At 40.9% G+C, this 15,741-nt stretch overlaps 1 protein-coding gene across 1 annotated transcript in view; it reads right to left on the minus strand.

Moving 5' to 3' along the window:
* LOC124718988 (zinc finger protein ZFP2-like) overlaps positions 1-15,741 on the minus strand; it is an 85,053-nt gene that overhangs the window by 24,355 nt on the left and 44,957 nt on the right. The window contains exon 10 of the mRNA XM_047244658.1: positions 11,708-11,955. Coding sequence (XP_047100614.1) covers positions 11,708-11,955 — 248 coding nt within the window. The remainder of the gene's footprint in view (positions 1-11,707; positions 11,956-15,741) is intronic.

Consider the following 15,741-nt stretch of genomic DNA (forward strand, 5'->3'; position numbering starts at 1 on the left):
AAAAATGGAAGCATGCCTGAGACCAGAGAATTGCAACACTATGCGTTATTAATGAGAAAGGAGAAAAGTCATCTTGTGAATTATAAAGGCATAACATTGTTGAACACTGTCTACAAGATATTTTGCAGGATGCTGAGTGAAACAATAAAAAAGTGCACCGGAAATATCCTTGAAGAATAGCAATGTGGTTTCTGGCCATATAGAGGCACCTGTGAACAGTTGTTTGTTATTAGACAAATAATGGAGAAATTTTGTGAATATGACAATGTCCACAACCTGTGTTTTGTTTTTAAGCAAGCTTTGGATAGTGTTAACAGTATAAAGCATTAAAAGAATTGGGCATCTGTGACAAGCTACAAAAGATAGTTAGCAATGAAGAACACAAAGGCAAAAGTAGAGGTGAAACCAAAATGACCAAAAGCTTCAGTTTTACAAACAGAGTGGAACAGGGTGATGATCTTTTACAGTCCTGTTCAACTTTGCACTTCACAGTCTGATACAAAAAAAATGACAAGAGAAGAACAATAATGATGAAATCCAGTCAGGTATGTCCATACATAGATGACACTGCAATTGTGACATGGCATGTAAACATCCTTTAAAAAAAATTCAGGAAATAATGGAAGCAGAAGGAATAAAAATTGAACTTACTGTAAACAAAAACAAGAGAAAATACATAGTAATGTCCAATTTTACAGTTAAAAGAAAACCATACGACTTGAAAGTTTCTAATAAATGTTTTAAAACTGTCAGCTGCTTCCATTTTCCACATTTCCTCTTACCTAGTGATAATAATATGAGACTGTGTATTAGAATAATGATACTAATCAGAAACAGAGCATATTACACAATCTTACAAGTATTCAAGAATTCTCTAATAACAATGTCAACCAAGTTAATAGTAAACCATTCCATGGTGTGGCCAGTTGTTTCTTGTGGGCCAGAAATGTTGGCAACTACAGTAGCAGATATGAAAAACCTAAGAGAATTTGAGAGGAAAATCATGTGAAAAATTTATGGGTGTGTTACAGAATCAGAGGGTAGAAGAGTAAGGTATAACCATGAAATACAAGAGCTTATAAAAGGGAAAGGTACAGTGAAATTTGTTAAATCTGAAAGAATAAGTTGGTTAGAACATATGGCGAAGATGACAGGTGACAGGATATCCAAACAAATAATGAAAAGCAGATTGTATTCCACCAGAAGGAAGGGCTGACCTAGAGCTAGATGGCTGGACAATGTGTTGGCTGCCTTACCAAGATGAAGGCCCGAGGATGGTAGAGAAAAGCAGAAAGAGAGATGTACTCATGCGTATTAAGATTGTTGAGGACGCTTCCATCCATCATGGACTGTAGTTGCTGAGGAGGAGAAGAAGACAAAGAAGAGGAAGGTGAAGTTAGAAAGAAAGCTGGTAATCTGGGGGGGAAAACTGCTGCTCCTCAGCTATAATAAATAGCTGCTGTTTTTTGTTGTTATTAGCTTAATATTATTTGACTGCAATATTATTTTTCAAAGTAAGTATTTACCAGTATCAATAAACACAGACTCCTATTTCCAGTACATTATATCTTGTCATACACGTTTATAATAAATAGTGTTACTAGCCATGAAGCTAAAGCAACTTTTTAATCTGTGAATATAGGCTTAAAACAAAATGACAAACAGATGCACTAATCACAGGACCCTCAGTCTTACTTTTTGTAGAGATAAGATCACTGAACAAATAACTTCTCAATGGATTGAGGAGAAAAACTGATTTCAATTCAGAAAAAGGGCTAGAGGTGCTACTGAAGTGTTGAGAGTAGTGTCAAAGAAGGTTTTAAATATAAATGAGGCGCTACGTTTATGTTTGACGACAGCATGGTACAAAGCTTTTGACCGTGCTATTTGGGTGACCACTTTTGGAAATATTAAAACAAATTTCAGTACACTGGACTTATCGATGAGTAATTTACAACCTATAGGTAGATCAAAATGTAAACTTACATCTGAAAATTGTAAACATAAATCTCCTAAATAATTATTCACTATAAGAAGAGCAGTTGTTACATATGGTGAAACTTCCTCTTAGAATCTCAAAGGCAGGAAGTGAAGTTATTAATGAAATATAATTTAGCTAGCAGAAGGACCAAAAAATTGGACTTACTGTAAAGAAAAACAAGACAAAATACATGGTAATGTCCAATTCCAAGGTGGGAAGAACACCACATGACCTGAAGGTATCTAACAAATTTTTAAAGCTGTCATCTGCTTTAATTATCTAACTGTCCTCTTAAACCAGCAACAATAATGTTAGGTCTTAGTCATTATTCTTTATTCATATTGTCACTAGAGTAATCTAATTTTTCTTATTTAAACTGTTGTCATGATGTAACTCTGATGTGTGAAATGCTGCATGTGGGAAACACTGGTCCGATGTAAGAGAGGGCCTGATGGCCCTAATGTGATCAGGTTAAACAAATAAATAAATAAATAAATAAAAACAATTAATACATACATATGTATAACATATTTTAAAGTCAACTCACTTTTAAAATATATATGGTTCTATTACTAAAAATACATTACTGAGGATTTTGAAACAGTGTAGACTGGAAATGAAGACCCATGCTTCTTGACACAGCATAGGGGAATGATGCGAGAGACCCGCACCGCCTTACTAGGCAAGGTCCTAATGGAGGTGGTTTGCTGTTGCCTTTCTCCAACAGTAATGGAGATGAATGATGATGATGGAGACAACACAACAACACCCAGTCATCTCTGAGCAGGTGAAAATTCCTGACCCTGCCGGGAATCGAACCCGGCACCCCGTGCTCGGGAAGCGAGAATGCTACCGCGAGACTACGAGCTGCGGACATAGTCTGGACTAGATAACAAAATAACAGAAGGATGGAAAAACCTAGCAAAATGGGTAACACTTTATGCGGAGCTGCCCACATTAACACCTCAAAGTGTATATTACTACTGCCTGTCACAAACGATCACATGAAGTTACAAAGCCAATTCAACAGTCATTTGTTGCAGTGTCCACTGTAGCCATTTTTTTTTTCCTTGTCTTCCAAACAACATGCCTGGCTCCACAGAACAAGTGGTCACACACAGCACGTACAGACACTCACTAGCATTGTAGAACTGATGCGTTCAAACCATTCTTCCATCTGCACATATCACAATAACATCTTCCACAGTGGGATGTTCCGAAACTGACTAACTACTGTCACAGGAACTTGGAAATGGGACATGCCATCCTACAAATCTCGTGTCACACTTCAATACAATGTGCCAGACAGGGAGAGGAGCATGCTGAATTTCTATTTGTCAAGTGGTGGCAGGAGAACACACCTATTAAGGTATTTAAATTTGCAAGCTTTTACAGCAAGATGATCCTCCTCCTGGCAGAAGAGGAACACTCAGCGCTGTAGGAAAAGCACTGGTATGGTTTAGGAAATGGGACAGATTTTGGAAAAGTCACCCAGAAACCCATGTCAGGGGAGATTTAAGGACACGATGATAAGGAAAGACTGATTACTGGGGACAACACCAGACAAGATTTGAAAACCTGAGAGCTTAAAGCTAGATGCTAGTGTAATATGCAAAACAGAGATTACTGCCAAAACATCGTGCGTGAGTTAATAAGAATGGAAAGCTAAGTGTGTTGTATGTGGCAGAGGTATAGGTGACGGTGATGAAAAATAGACAGGTCAGAAAATGAAGACTACAGAAAACTAAAAATGAGTGAAGAACATAATAGTTACTGTGAAGAAATGTTGAGACAGAAGGAGTTAATGTAAATTGAGGTCAGGTGGGTGGCTAGAACTGAGGAAGTGTTGTAACGCCAGTTCCTGTCTGTGAAGTTCTGAGAAACTGGTGTCTTCGGGAGGAATCCAGATGGCACGTATGGTGAAACAGGCACCAAGATCACAATTGCCATGTCTTACAGAATATTCTGCACCACAGTATTGTGTGTTGCCTGTATACACCCTCTGCCTATGCCCATTCATCCTGACTGATTACTCTTGCTTTGACAGTGCATGTTTGGCAATTACAGGGCTGACATAGATGGTGGTAGGGGTGTGTGCAAGGCAAGCCTTACAGGGGTAGGACCCATAGGGCAGGGAGATGGGTGCGGAAGGAGTATAGGGTCTGACAAGGAATTGTGGAGATTGGGAGAGTGATGAAAAGCCATTGTTGGTTGGTGGGGAAAAAGTCAGACAGAATGGACCTCATTTCAGGGCACAAGTTTAGGAAGTCATAGCCATATCAAAGTAGCTGATTAATACATTCAAGACCAGGATAATACTGAGGGGCAAGAGGTGTATCCCTAAGTTGTTTTTTGGAGGGATCAGCAGCATTAGTTTGGTTGGTAGATTTGGAATGAGGGGACCAAACAGCAAGGTCCCACTGGATTAGGGAAGGGTAGGAAAAGGGACCATCCTGGCATTAGCCTTTAGTGATTTAAGGAAATCAGGGAAAACCAAACTCAGGATGGCCAGTAACAGGTTTGAACCGTCGTCATCCTGAATGCGAGTTCAGTGTGCTAACCACCATGCCACCTCTCTCAGTAGAGCATTTGGACTGGGTGTGATGGTCCGGGAAATCTGCCTTTGAACAAGGCTGGTGGGATAATTATGTCCAGAGAGGGCTAAGGTGAGAAAAATGGTGTACTGCTGTAAAGAGTCTGCATCTGAACAAATGTGTGTGCCTCCAATGCCAAGGCTGTATAGAAGCTAAAGTTTGACACAGGAAGGACGGCAACTGTCAAAATGTAACAGAAGTGTGTAACTGACTTTCAGTGAGGATGAGATCGTCAAGTAAAGTGGCACGGGATTCGGAATAGAACCATGTGACATTTAATTTGGAGAATGTATTTAAAGATTCCAAGAATTTTAACAGGTCAATTTCAATATGGGTCCATAATGCAGAGATGTCATCAATGTATCTAAACCAAACTATGGTTTGAAGGTTTATAAATCCCAGGAAAGATCCCAAAGTAACCCATGAAAAGGCTGGCGTGGGAAGGAGCTGTCTTGATTCCAAACTACAGACAACCTTCTTGCTCCCCTTAATAAACTTTATACTTACCAACAAGTACTTTACTTTTGAGAGGCAGGCATACAAACAGATCAAGGGCATGGCCACAGGAACCAGGATGGCTCCTTCCTATGCCAAACTTCTTGTGGTTGGCTTAGAAGGGGCTTTCCTGGGATCTGAAAGCCTTCAGCTCCTGGTTTGGCTTAGATACATTGTTGACATCTTTTTCGTAAGGATCCGTGGTATGGCTGACCTGTCAGAATTATTGGAATCTCTAAATAGATTCATCCAATTAAGTTTCATATTGTTCTATTCTGAATCCCATACCACTTTCCTTGATGCTGACCTCATCCTCAGCGAGGGTCAGCTACACAATTCCGTTCACATTACGCCTACTCACGAACAACAGTACTTACATTTTGACAATTACCATCCTTTCAATGTAAAACATTTCCTCCCACATAGCCTTGGCATTCGAAGCAAACACTTTTCTTCAGACACGGAGTATTTACAGCAACACACCACCATTCTCAAGTATTTACCCCACCAACCTAGTTCAAAAGCAGATTTCTCGGGCCATCACATCCAATCCTGGTATTGCTAATCCCTCCAAAAACCAACTTAGGATTACACCTCTTCTCACTCAGTACTATCCTGGTCTAGAATGTATCAATCTGTTACATCAACAAGGCTATGACTTCGTAAAATCTTGCCCTGAAATGAGGTCCATTCTGTCCAACATTTTGTCCATCACACCTAGAATAGCCTTTCATCACCCTCTTAGTCACTGTAACATCCATGTCAGATGCCTGCCTCTTCTCCACCCATTTTCCTAGCCTGCAGCTCCTACCACTGTGACCGTCCTCACTGTAAGATTTGCCTTATGTACCCTGCTACATCCACCTCCACCAGCCTTGTAACTGACAAAACACATACTGCCAAAGGGAAAGCCGCCCGTGAAATGACACACGTTGTATATCAGCTGTTATGTAAACACTGTTCAGCCTTTTACATTGGTATTACTACCACAAAGTTATCGATTAGGAGAATGGGCATAGGCATAGGGTGTATACCGGCATCGCACAATATCCTGTTGCAGAGCATGTTTTACATTATGGCAATGATAACCTCGATGCCTGTTTCACCACACGTGATATCTGGATTCTTCTCCCAAACATCAATTCCCCAGAACTCTGCAGGTGGGAAATGGCATTAAGACACATCCTCAGTTCTAGCCACCCATCTGGCCTTAATTTATGTTCATTTCTTCAGTCTTGACATTTCTTAGCAGTAATTATTCCTTCATTCACTCCCTTTTAGTTTTTTATGTCTTTTATTTTCTGATCTGTCTATTCCCCACCTCTACCAGATAGAACGAACTTAGCTTTCCACTTTTATTAACTCGTGCACAATCTTTTGGCAGTAATCTCTGTCTTGCATATCACCCTAGCATCCAGTGTTAAACTCTCAGGATTCCAAATCTTGTTGGGTGCACTCCCCAACAGTCAGTCTTTCTTACTCATCCCATCTGGTAAGTCTCTCCTGACCTAGGGTTCTGAGCAACTTTTCCAAACTCTCCCCATTTCCTAAACCTTACCAGTCCTGTCCCTTCAATTCTCTACAGTCCATCTGCCAGAAGAAGAGGCCATTGCGCTGCAGTCGTGGACTGTGCGGCTGGTCCCAGCGGAGGTTCGAGTCCTCCCTCGGGCATGGGTGTGTGTGTGTTTGTCCTTTGGATAATTTAGGTTAAGTAGTCTGTAAGCTTAGGGACTGATGACCTTAGCAGCCCCATAAGACTTTTTTTTTTTTTAAAAAAAAAGAGGCCATTGCCTCAAAAAGCTTGCAAATTTAAATACTTTTATATGTGTGTGTTCTCCTGCTGCCACTCAGTGAGTAGATTTTTATCTATACAATTACATTATATTTTCAAAAATTGATTATTTTTGTCAAATCTATATTTGGCATGACATTTGGCAACTTGCTCTAAATGTGGAAAAATGTAAATTAATGCCGATGAGCAGAAAAAATGGCTCTTTAATGTACTAATACTGTATTCGTTGTACACTGATTGACAGAGATACTTTGATTAAAAATCAGGGCATGCCATCATAAGGCGATATGAAATGGAACAAGCACATGGGGTCACTAGTAAAGATGGTGAACGGTCGTCTTCAGTTTATTTGGAGAATTTTAGGGTAGTGAAGCTCATTTATAGTACAGACCACATACAGAACACTTTTGTGACCCATTCTCAAACACTGCTCAAGTGTTAGGGATCACAGCAAGTCAGATTAAAGGAAGATATCAAAGCAATTCAGAAGCATGTAGCTACATTTATTACTGGTATGTTCAATCAACACGCAGATATTATGGAAATGCTCTGTAACTCAAATCGGCATCCCCATAGAGAAGATGATGTTCTTTTTCATGAAACATTATTGAGAAAATAAATATGGAGATAAATTGCTTCAGTTGTAAAAGGATTTTATTTCTTCCAATATTAAGACCCATTTCTGGCTAACATATGCCCAACATCAAGTGTATTGTTACTGAAAACAAGCAAGAGATGACACTAAGGAACTTCTTCTTCTTCTTCTTCTACAAATCTTTGTAACCATAAGTTAATGTATACAATTGGGAACTATCTTCGCTAAAATTCTTCTTGTGGATGGGCTAGTTGCACTAAAAAGTATAACGAATGTCCCAGAGCAGTGGCGACTGGGGAACTAAAAATGCAGACAGAGCCTTTATAGCTGGAGAGGCATAATGCAGAATAACAGGTTGAAATTTAGTGCTACCGCAAGTGCCATGGGCTGCGCAGATTGGAGGTGACTGCCACAAGTGAGAGCAGAGCACAGGTGGCACCTGCAGAGAAAGGAAGTAAATAAATGGTGGAGCAACACTATAGCCACCTATTAGGATGACCTGTTGGGAAAGTGACCAGCTCAGATGTTCACATCAACTGACAATCTTTACTAGCTGAGAAAGCATATTACGAAACGATGTAAATGACGACAAAGGCGCATAAAATGTAAAAAGACAGACTGCAATTTACTGTAAAGAAGACATATTAAGTTGCAGACAGGCACACTTACATAGAGCTTTCAGCCACAACCTTCATCAGTAAGAGAGACGTACAAACAACTCACACTCAAAAGCAAGCACACCTCATGTACACATGACGGCGAATTGCAACATTTTGAGCCGGAATGCTCATAGCATTCCAGCCTGAGATGCTGGAGTTGGTGGTCATGTGTGTGTGAGGTGTACATCTCTCTTTACTGATGCTGGCTGTGGCTGAAAACTCTATGTAGGCCTAATTGTCTTTTAAGTGTGCCAGTCTGTAACTTAATGTGTCTTCTTTACAGTTAGAAGCAATCAGTCTTTTCCTACATTGCTGACATTCCTACCTGCAGTTTCCATTGTTTCAAGTGTAAAGAGGTATTATAAGACAAACATGAAACTGACCATTTAAAAAATGCAAAGTTGCACAGTATACTTCCTCAGCTTGTATTTAAGATTGTCAATTGAGGTGAACAGCCAGAGTACCGTATTTACTCGAATCTAAGCCACACTTTTTTTCCGGTTTTTGTAATCCAAAAAACTGCCTGCGGCTTAGAATCGAGTGCTAAGTAAGCAGAAATTCTGAAAAATGTTGGTAGGTGCCACCACAACTAACTTCTGCCGTCGAATATATATGTAGCGCTACACAGCATGCTTTGCAGGCACAAAGATAAATACTGGCACAAAAACCTCTGCGTCAGTAAATAAATTTAAAAAAAAAGGTGGAAGACGAGCTTATTTTTTTCCGCCTCGAGTTTCGACCACTGCATTTTCATGCATTATCCAACGAAGTAAATACAAATTCCGTATTGTTCATCATCGAATGTAGCAGCATTTCAATGTACTACGAAACTCCGACTGGCGAGACTGTTTGGGATGTTTGTCAATATGGCCAACTCTGCGTTCTGAATTTTTTCCTACCTGTGAGAAGAGATGGTTGCTAATAGGAACTTTTATGAATTGTGAATCACATGCAGTATTCTTTTCACCATAAGAATAATACAAATATAAACATTTTGCCATGAATTGTTTCGTGTTTGCTGCTATTTCATTTAAATCCTGTCTGCCTAATAAACTACGAAACTAGAGTGAGACAACAGCAAATGCGGAAGAATATACATATCATATCATGTTTATATTCGTATTATTCATATGTTGAATAGTGAAACAGTTACAAATGAAGCATGGCAACTGATTAGATTTTTAAATCTAAGATGACTCTAATTTCTGTGCAGAAAGAGGCGTCTGCAAAGATTTTCAAACGGAGAAAAAATTTCGCTAAACTCTTGTTCAGAACATCTATTATACGCAGCCTATTATTTGGTTCTTGTTGATCATTATCAAAGTAAGCAGCAGTGTAAGTAACAACAAATAGCAGTCTCTTTCTTGCCATTGTTTCGCTAACGAGACGATTCCTCTCTCTCTCTCTCTCTCTCTTTTTAAAAAAGGTTGTAAGCGGCTGTAGCGTGCACAAAGGCAAGCCACGCCGCGAGCGGTGACAAGCCGTAAACACTCATTATCAGTATGCGACAAACAATGCATGACACAGAACAGTTATGCATTTCCAGCTTAGAGTGACATATACACCTATGACAAAGAGAACAGCACTTATCAAATCAAAGAAAAATAAGCAATCAATTCGAACCAGATGAGGCACGTGAGAAAGGAAGGGTACCTTTATAAATACGGACGGAGTGCCTGACGCATAGCAATGGCTACCTCGTAAAGCTTAACTGCTAAGTTTACGACTCGAAGCAAACTACTGTAGCTGTATCGTCATTCATTGGACCTAAATTGTGTCTCATATTACAATGGACCAACTTTGTTTCGATTTGGAGGTGTGCCCTAAAACTTTTCTCTCCCCTTGAATTTCGAGTCTCAAATTTCAGGTGCGGCTTAGATTCGGGAAAACTTTTTTTCCTTGATTTCGAGTCTCATTTTTCAGGTGCGGCTTAGATTTGAGTGCAGTTTAGATTCGAGTAAATACGGTAGTCACTTTGACTCACCCTAACAGACAGCAATAGCATCGCTCCACCAATTCAGCAACTTACCTATTTACTTCCCCCATCTGAGTGGGCAACTCTGTGTCCTCTTGCTTGTGGTGGTCGTCTCTGCATTGCTCACTCTTGCAAAGTTCACGGTCGTAGGATGGGACACGATTTTCAACCTCTTACTCTACTTTATGCCTCTACATCTATATAGGCTCTATTTCCATTCTCAGTTCCCCAGTCACCAGGATTGGGTGACATTTCTTATATTTTTTACTTGAACTAGCCCAATCACAGGTAGAACTCTAGCTAAGATAGTTCTTACTGGTATCCACTACCTTATAAAAACCTTTTACAACTGAAGCAGTTTAACTCCATATGAGGCAGCACAAAAAGAACTATATATTTTCAAATTGTTTACAAAACAACCTTATCCCCTTCAAAATACTCTCCATTACAACTAATACAGCTGTCCCACCGGTGCTTCCACTGTTCGAAACACTTTTTGTAGTCATCTTTAGAAATGGCTAAGAGCTTCTCAGTCATTTTTTTTCTTGACTTCTTCAGTGTCATCAAATCAGTGTCCTTTCATCCCCTTTTCATGCTTGGAAACAAGAAAAAGTCACACGGAGCCAGGTCAGGTGAATAAGGTGTGTGGGGCAGCGAAGCCGTGCCATTTTTAGTCAAAAACTGTCTAACAGAGATGGCTGTGAGTGCATGTGCCTTGTCTTGGTGGAAGAACCAAACTCCTGTCTACCACAAAATCACTGAACCTAGCTCCAAGATAACCAACTAATCTCTGACAGTTGAGTAATTGTCTGTATACTGTCTGTAAACAAAATCTCTAGAACTTTTTCAATATTTTTTGCTCAATTCGGGCAGCTGATGGACGTCCGGAATGAGATTTGTCATCAATCGACATTTTGCCATTTTTAAATTAAGCAAACCACCCATAGACTCGAGTTTTCCCATAGTGTCACCTTGGTAAGCTGTTTTCAACATTGAAACAGTTTCAGTAGCATTTGTGCTGGGTAGAAGACAAAATTTCACAGCTATACATTGTTCACTTAAACTTCCCATTATAAAAAATAAAACAAGAACAAAACAGCAGTATAAAAAAGAATCACTGCAGATGAACAGTACAGGCCAGTTCGACAACACAGTTGGTACTGAACGGGCAACGAGTTGCGCAACACACACCTAGCGGCAGAAATGTGTATTAAAAAAGCCCTGCTCGCAGCATTGTTACTCCAGTTTTTTAATACCCTTCCATATCTACAATAATGCTCAGTTGTGCATGTTTATTAAACAGGATTACTATTGAGAAAGTTTAAAGAACCAGTATTTATGACTGCTGCAGATCTATCCCACTGCCACCGAGGTGCACCTCACGTAAGGACCACAGAGGAAAGATAGAAGACATCGACACTCCTACAGAAATATACAGACAGTTTTTTGCTTCCTCCATTTGGAAGTGGAACAGGAAAAGAGCTGACTTCAAGTGGTACAAGGGACCATACACCACACGTGTGTGGATGTAAATGACAGTGGCAGATACTGTCGGAAGCTAAGGTTCCGTAGAGAACTGACACAACAGTTAATGCGAGAGGTGCTCCTACACTCACGTGTGCTCGATGAAGCTGCTCTTCTGCAGGTAGACCTTCCCGCAGGTGCCGCAGCTGAAGTGGCTCGCCTCCGGCCGCTCGGTGTGACGCGCCTCCACGTGTGCCCGCAGGCTGGAGCGCGACGAGTAGCGCCGTCGGCAGCGGTCGCAAGCGAACGGCTGCGGGTCCGCGTGGCGTGCCACGTGGCGGTCCAGGGTGTCCTTCCGCCGGAAACGGGTCCCACAAAGTTCGCACGAGTACCGCGGCTCCTGTCACACCGGGAAAATGTAAGCTAGTGTGGCATCTCCACTCGCACTGGTGTCGCTCTTACAGTTAATATGTACGAAGTTTTAATTTTTTTCAACTTTCGCCAAGTAATGCACAACATACGTAACACTAATTTCCAGACTTCTGGAAGGCATGATGTCGGCAACTATTCTGTTTAACCAAATTACAAGGGGGTCCACCTCTGCGCCGAAAAAAATTGAAATGCCACTACACAAGATGAAAGGAGGAAAGACACCAGGTATGGACGAAGCAGCTGTCGAAATGGTGCAGGCAGCAGAGTTGGGTTAATTAGGGGAGGAGATTAAACTGCAAGGTCATCGGTCTCATCGGATTAGGGAAGGATAGGGAAGGAAGTTGGCCATGCTGTTTTGAAGGAACCATCCCAGCATGTGCCTGGAGAAATTTAGAGAAATCACGGAAAACCTAAATCAGGATGGCCAGAGGCGGGATTGAACCGTCGTCCTCCCGAATGAGAGTCCACTGTGCTAATCACTGCGCCACCTCGCTTGACACTGATACCACACTGTGCCAAGGTATACCAAAAGATCCTCAGGAGCAGAATCTGAACAGGGTTTGAGCAGCAGTCGATAGCATCTGTAGAAGAAAGGTCTGGGAAGCACTAGAAAGGAAGGGAGTGGAAAAAGAGACAACAAGCAGAGTGGAGGAGATGCACTGTGGAAGTCCAAGTTGTGTGAAAGTCGGAAATGAAAAGGCAGATGGATTCCAGCAAACAAGTGATGTGAAACAGAGTGGTGGATTGTCATGAATTGAGCACCGAAGTTTTCTCAATGTGTAATACTGCACTGATGGTTTCACCTCTGGGAAGGAACTCAACAAGCAGAAAACGACTAAAAAAATGGTGTTCGGCAGTGCAGGTCTTCACTGACAGCAGCTTCCTATGAAGAATGCATAGAAAAGTTGGTTTTCCATAACAACAAATGTCTGAACAATGGTGGAAACTATGTACAAAAATAGTTTAAGAAATGGTCTTTCTTGTAACAATAAATTTGGTGTGAAAAAAATGTTCTTTAGAGTTTTTTCCAGTACAGTACTTACTTTCCAGACATGACTCATATGTACAAGGTGCAACTCAAAATATCTGAGAAATTCATTGTACCAGTCAAACCAGTAGCAGTACAATATTCTGCTGCAAGAAGTCTTCAGGTACACATTTTAGCCACTATGGCACAAAGTTGTGTCATCTTTGGCGGCTGCATTTGGGAGTAGTTGTGGTGCACATCAGAACATGTTTCAGTGCTCCTGAAAACTGTGAAATGGATCATGTGAAGGAGTGACAGATTTGCATCAAATTGTGTTTCAAGTTGAAGAAAACTGCAGCTCAATTTCACCAGGTGCTGACAGAGGCATTTGGTGAGAATGCATGAAGTCAAGCGTGAACATTTGAGTGGTTAAAGCACTTCAAGGCTGAGAATCCGTGGAAGATGACACACATTGTGGTTGACCGTTAACATGCACAACACTGGAAATTATCGCGGAAGTGCATCTCGTGATCCACAAAGATCGAAGGGAGACAATTCACAATGTTTGTAACAGAATTGGGCAATCATACGGTGTGTCTCAACGAATCCTAGCCAATGAACTACCGTATTTACTCGAATCTAAGCCGCACTTTTTTTCCGGTTTCTGTAATCCAAAAAACCGCCTGCGGCTTAGAATCGAGTGCAAAGTAAGCGGAAGCTCTGAAAAATGTTGGTTGGTGCCGCCACAACTAACTTCTGCCATCAAATATATATAGCGCTACACAGACATGATTTGCAGGCACAAAGATAAATACTGGCGCCAAAACCTCTAATTCAGTAAATAAATTTAAAAAAAGGTGGAAGACGAGCTTTTTTCTCCACCCCGAGTTTCGACCACTGCATTTTCATACATTATTCAACGAAGTAAATACAAATTCCGTATTGTTCATCTTCGAATGCAGCAGCATTTCAATGTACTATGAAAATCCGACTGGCAAGACTGTTTGGGATGTTTGTCAATATGGCCAACTCTACGTTCTGAATTTTTTCCTACCTATGAGAAGAGATGGTTGCTATTAGGAACTTTTATGAATTGTGAATCACATGCAGTATTCTCTTCACCATAAGAATAATACGAATATAACCATTTTACCATGTATTCTTTCGTGTTTGCTGCTTTCTCATTTAAATCTTGTCTGCCTAATAAACTACGAAACTAGTGTGAGACAACAGCACACGTGGAAGAATATACATATCATGTCATGTTTATATTCGTATCATTCTTATGCCTAATAGTGATAGTCAGAGATGAAGCACGGCAATTGACTAGATTTTTAAATCTAAGATGACTCTGATTTCTGTGCAGAATGTAATGTACAAAAGAGGCATCTGCAAAGATTTTCAAACGGCAAAAAATTTTAGCTAAACTCTCGTTCAGAACATCTTCTATCATACGCAGTCTATTATTTGGTTCTTGTTGATCATTATCAAAGAAAGCAGCAGTGTAAGTAACAACAAATATCAGTCTCTTGCCATTGTTTCGCTAATGAGACAATTCCTCTCTTTTTTTTTTATCGTAAGCGGTGGTAGCGTGCACAAAAGCAAGCCATGCCGCGAGCGGCGACAGGTCGTAAACACACATTATCAGAATGCGACAAACAATGCATGACACAGAACAGTTATGCATTTTCAGCTTAGAGTGACGTAAACACCTATAACAAAGAGAACAGCACTTATCAGATCAAAGAAAAATAAGCAATCGATTCAAACCAGACAAAGCACGTGAAAAAGGAAGAGTACCCGTATAAATACGGACGGAGCGCCTGACGCATAGCAATGGCTACCTGGTAAAGCTTAACTGCTAAGCTTACGACTCGAACCAAACTACTGTAGCTGTATCGTCATTTATTCAACCTAAATTGTGTCTCATATTACAATGGACCAACTTTGTTTCGATTTGGAAGTGCGGCCTAAAACTTTTCACTCCCTTGAATTTCGAGTCTCAAATTTCAGGTGCGGCTTAGATTCGGGAAATTTTTTTTCCCTCGGTTTCGAGTCTCATTTGTCTGGTGTGGCTTAGATTTGAGTAAATACGGTAAGCATGAGACGAATTGCAGCAAAGTTTGTCCCTCGCTTTCCCAGCATCGACCACCAAAACTTCCAGGATCCAGATGTGCACTGAGTTGCAACAAAGAGCTCGAGAGTGTCCAAAATTCTTATCCAGTGTCATAACAGGTGAGGAATGTGGGGTCTACAGTTATAACCCTGAACTGGAGAAGCAATCGTCACAATGGAAAACCCGATCCCCTCCGAGGCCAAAAGAAGCTCGGCAAGTTTGCAGCAACATGAAGTTGATGCTGATCATTCTTTTTTGACATTCTGGGGATAGTGCATAAAGAGTTTGTTCCCCCTCGTCAGACTGTCAACAGGCAGTTTCACTGCAAGATTTTTAGGCTGCTGAGGAAAAATATTAGGCCCAAATGTTTAGAGTTGTGGAAAAAGACCAATCGGTGCACCATGGCAATGCAACGGTGCACGCTTCGCATCTTGTTGAAGAACTCCTCGGCAAAAGCAACACGGCAACAGTCCCTCAACCTCCCCACTTGCCAGACCTAGCCCAGTGTGACGTCTACCTGTTTCTGAAGACATTTTCACTTGACTAAAGACATCCGAGTGGAATCACAAAACAGATCCCGAACACCTTTCACCCTGCGGACTTGCACAAGCTCTTCCAAAAATGGGAACACCACCAGGTTCGTTGCATACCATACAACGAGGTGAATCCGA

The sequence above is a fragment of the Schistocerca piceifrons genome, chromosome 10, assembly GCF_021461385.2.
Source record: "Schistocerca piceifrons isolate TAMUIC-IGC-003096 chromosome 10, iqSchPice1.1, whole genome shotgun sequence".
In the NCBI taxonomy this organism is placed as follows: domain Eukaryota; kingdom Metazoa; phylum Arthropoda; class Insecta; order Orthoptera; family Acrididae; genus Schistocerca; species Schistocerca piceifrons.